General features: G+C 53.2%; 1 protein-coding gene across 1 annotated transcript in view; it reads right to left on the bottom strand.

The window, feature by feature from the left end:
- Window positions 1–1,298: 1,298 nt before the first annotated feature.
- The window catches only part of GDF5 (growth differentiation factor 5), a 5,280-nt gene continuing 2,230 nt past the window's right edge, over window positions 1,299–4,348 (bottom strand). The window contains exon 2 of the mRNA XM_011972398.1: window positions 1,299–2,736. Within this exon, the coding sequence (XP_011827788.1) occupies window positions 1,862–2,736 (875 nt within the window). The 3' untranslated portion in view covers window positions 1,299–1,861. The remainder of the gene's footprint in view (window positions 2,737–4,348) is intronic.

The raw sequence follows: 4,348 nt of genomic DNA, 5'->3' as shown, positions 1-4,348 counted from the left end.
CAGGCCCATTCTCCCCTCACACATACCACAGCTCTGTCTGCCACGGTAGCTCCTTTGTTTACTTCCAGAGCTGCCAGGCCCACCACTAGCCAAACACAATGAAGCCCGGCCGCCAGTGAGCCAGTGAGGGGAGGCTCCAGGCTCAGTCTGGCCCCTCAGAGAGAGGTAATGGCCTCCGGACCAAGGAGGCAGCTCAAAGGTAGGCTACTCCCGCACTGTGCTCAAGCTTCAGGCCTAGAGGGAAAGGGCATGAGGTCTGCCCATAGCTGGGTGGCAATCCCTACTGTTGAAACAGCTTTGGCAAGGAGCCCCGGGAATCAAATACCCAGCTGGAGGGAGGTGGGGGAAGTGTTGAGGTTCGCTGGGTGGGAAGCGGAGGCTTAGACTGCTCCTGGTTCTCCCTGTGTCTCTTCAGCCAGGTAGAACCAGAGTCCTCAGCCCAAGGAACCCAGGTGCCTGTTTCCCCACCAGAGGTCTGTGTTCCCCTCCCAAAAGTCTGTGCCCTGTGCCTCCCCAAAGATTCCAGCTGAGAAAAGGAAGTGAGCATTTACTCTGGGCCAAGCCCCAAGCAGGAAACATTGTCAGGATGTGCCTGGCATTGGTCTGTCTGAGGTTAGCGGGGTGTTTATTTATCTGGTGTATAATTATGTATTTATAGAATGTGTAATATAAAGGCAGGGGGCTCCAATTCTGTTTCTGGAGCTGGGGGCTGATGGGTGAGCAGTGAGGGTGCCAAGCTGGAGGGCAACAGAGCCACAGACAGGGTCATGTGAGGAGCAGTGGTTACTGGTGAGAGGACATGCCCCAACAGGGAGGAGGAGAGCCTTGGCAGCCCAGATTTCCCAGGGGAGAGATAGAGGACTCTTTCAATGGTGCCCAGGTAATTCTGTGAGTATGGGGGTGGCAGGGGCAGGCAGATATTGGTGAATGATGTAGGAATGACTCTAGAAGAAATGAAATCCCCAGTTTCCCTCCCTTTTAGGGATCTATTTTGGAGACAACAAACGTGACTAAGGAATGTCAAGAAGAAAATAAAATTCTGTTGCCAGGCCCTAATGGAGAAAATAGAGCTCGGGACCCAGGGGCCTTTGGAAGGAACAGGAATGGGGTTAGAGGTGAGCACTGGCCCTGCTAAGCTGTACTCTCTGTCCCATTCTGCTTCAGTTTCCAGGAGTGGGGGTGGGGATGGGGCTCTGAAAACTGAGTTTATACATGAAGCAACCCACCTCCCCTCCCTGGGTCAGAAATTCTTCAACGGGTCACTGGGTCCCCTGGAGTAAACAAGAAATATGCCACAGTTTTAGGCACAGTTTTGCTTTTTATCTCATCAATATACATTTAAATCTAACAGTCTAACAGCCCCACACTCCTCAACCCTGTCCAAGCCCTCTCCTCTTCTCTCCCACCCTTGCCCAGTCAGCTTCTCATCTGTCCCAGGGATAGGAAGTCACCAGGCACAAATGTGACTTGAGGAGGCAGTGGCACCTGTGGCTCTCCCGAGAGGTGCTTAGGAGAGTCCAGAGGCTGAGGAGGCCCAGGTGAGGAGAAATGGTGGGCTGAGTCTCATTGGAAAACACTGCCTCCTGGGACTCAGTCCCATTCAGAGTCTGTCTCCCTGGGCCTGGGCCTGCCACTGGTCACATCAGCAGACGGGCAGCAATCCTCAGCCAGGGGAACTTGTGGATAAAAGGGGGCCTTTTAGCCCAAGTCACACTCGGAGAGCGAGCAAGCTTATTGGAATCCACTTTCATGCAAGCTGTGTAGATACTCCTGCCACAGCTTCCTGACCCCTCTGCGATTCCAGGAGTGCAGGAAGGGGCTCTTGGGATGTGCCACCCAGGAAGACAGAGGGCCAGTGCTGCTACCTGCAGCCACACGACTCCACGACCATGTCCTCATACTGCTTATACACCACGTTGTTGGCAGAGTCAATGAAGAGGATGCTGATGGGACTCAGCCGCGTGGGCACACAGCAGGTGGGTGGTGTGGACTCCGGGTCCATGGAGTTCATAAGGGTCTGGATGACTGCATGGTTCGTGGGCTCCAGGTGGGAGCGCAAAGGGAACTCGCACAGCCCCTCGCAGTGGAAAGCCTCGTACTCAAGGGGTGCGATGATCCAGTCGTCCCAGCCCATGTCCTTGAAGTTGACATGCAGTGCCTTCCGACTGCACCGAGCCTTAAGGTTCTTGCTGGGTCGCTTGCCCTGGCGAGTGGCCAGTGGGGCCCGCCGTTTTCGCCTCTGGCTGAACAGGTACTCATACACGGTCTTATCGTCCTGGCCAGATCGGGCCTTAATCTCATTAAAGAACAGGTCCCGTTTCTTGGTGCGGCCAAACACCAGGAACAGGGCCTTCTCGTGGACCTGCCGGGCGGCACGGTCGAAGCCCAGGCCACGGAGGTCGACGGCCCGGCCCCGTTCCCAGGCCTCCAGCTCCAGGCACAGCTGGGCCGAGTTCTTAAAGTTTCGGAAGAGCTTCCAGATGTCGAACACCTCCCAGCCAGATCCGTCCAGGCCTGGCACGGAGCGCACATCCAGCAAGGCGGCCGGCTGCCGGCCGCTGGGGCAGCTGGACAGCTTCAGCTGGGCAGCCCGCCCGCCTCCGGGGGCCGCTGACTTGGCCGTGTCCGAGGGTTTCTTCCGCAAGATCCGCAGCTCGGCCCCCAGCAGCCCATCCTTCTCCAGGGCACTAATGTCAAACACGTACCTCTGCTTCCTGACCACGGGACCTCGGTCATCTAGAGAGAACACCCAGAAGTCATTCCCTGCAACCTCACCAAGGGAGTCAGTCACTTCGAGGCTGCAGGGGAAGGCCCCAGCTCTCTCCCCGTCCAGAGAGCTTTCTTTCACCTCTGCCCCATTCTGACAGAAGCCAAGAGCCAAACCACTGAGAGCCTTTTTCAAAATGAGAGCACCTCCTATGTAGCTAACCAAGTAGGGGTGTTCACCTGTAGATGTGGCTGGGGATGATTTGCCTGCTTCTGGTGTTTGTGTCATGATCTACATGTTATCAGATATTTATCAGCCTTGTAACTGCCTTCTACCTCTGTCTCTCCCAGCCATGAGCTAACGTGGTATCTCATTTGCAAGATAGGTGGAGTGGGCATTAAAATTACTCTTGTTGACTGGGCACAGTGGCTCACACCTGTAATCCCAGCACTTTGGGAGGCTGAGGTGGGCAGATTGCTTGTGCTCAGGAGTTTGAAACTAGCCTGCACAACATGGTGACACTCTGTCTCTACAAAAAGATACAAAAACTAACCAGGCATGGTGGCGTGCACATGTAGTCCCAGCTACTCAGGAGGCTGAGGTGGGAGGATTGACTGACCCCAGGGAGGTCGAGGCTTCAGTGAGCCATGAATTCACTACTGCACTCCAGCCTGGGCAACAGAGAGAGACCCTGGCTAAAAAACAAACAACAACAAAACAAATGAACAACAACAACAAAAAAAACCCATGCTTTTCTGGAGGAGAATCCCAAGGTTCAGAGAAGTTAGATGACTTGCTCAAATTCTCAGCTGCTTCCACCATCCCTTAAAGGAGACCTTACTGCTCTTGTTTTACAGATGAGGCACAGAGATGGGGAGTGACTTGACTAAGGTCACACAGCAACTTAATGTCAAAGCTGGTCCACACTGACCTACAGCCCAATTTTCCTGGCTTCCCAGTGCAAGGATTTTGTTGCCTATGTGTCTTACTCTCCTGAGTGTGTGCGTGTGTTACAGTTGTATGTGTGTGTGTGATTGGGTTCACGTGTGAATATGAAAGAGTATACGTTAATGTTGGGTTCATGTGTGAATATGAAAGAGTATACGTTAATGATGCATTATATGTATAAATGATTGGGCTTGTGTACTATTTGAAGAGCACATATATGTATGTATGTGCATAATCGATCTTGTGTACACGTGTATGTAAGAAGGTGTGTGTGCACATGCGTACGTGTGTGATTCGGCATGCGTGTACATGTGTGATTCGGCATGTGTGTACATGTGTGATTCAGCATGTGTGTACGTGTGTGAGTCAGCATGCGTGTACATGTGTGATTCAGCACGTCTGTATAAACATAAGGCTATGTATGTTTATGTGAGAAGCTCAGTAGTATCTCTGAATCAGCATGCCCTCCTTCCTGAATACCAATTTGCCATTGGGGAGCTTTCATATATTGCTCTAGAAGGTGACTAATTAGGCCTTTAAACTCCCCATCTCCCCCTCTCGAAGCTCCCTTAGTGCTGGGGGGCACAAGGACTTATTTTATGAGCCCCCAAGGGGTCACAGCTTTCCCTGGCTGGGCAGGCAGCCAGACCACCTCCCCCACCTCAGCCAGACCTGCTGCCTCTGTGCCTCTCC

Source organism: Mandrillus leucophaeus, unplaced genomic scaffold (assembly GCF_000951045.1).
Source record: "Mandrillus leucophaeus isolate KB7577 unplaced genomic scaffold, Mleu.le_1.0 Scaffold129, whole genome shotgun sequence".
NCBI classification, from domain to species: Eukaryota; Metazoa; Chordata; class Mammalia; order Primates; family Cercopithecidae; genus Mandrillus; species Mandrillus leucophaeus.
The sequence above is the reverse complement of the archived record's forward strand: the minus strand, read 5'-3'. Positions and strand labels throughout refer to the sequence as shown.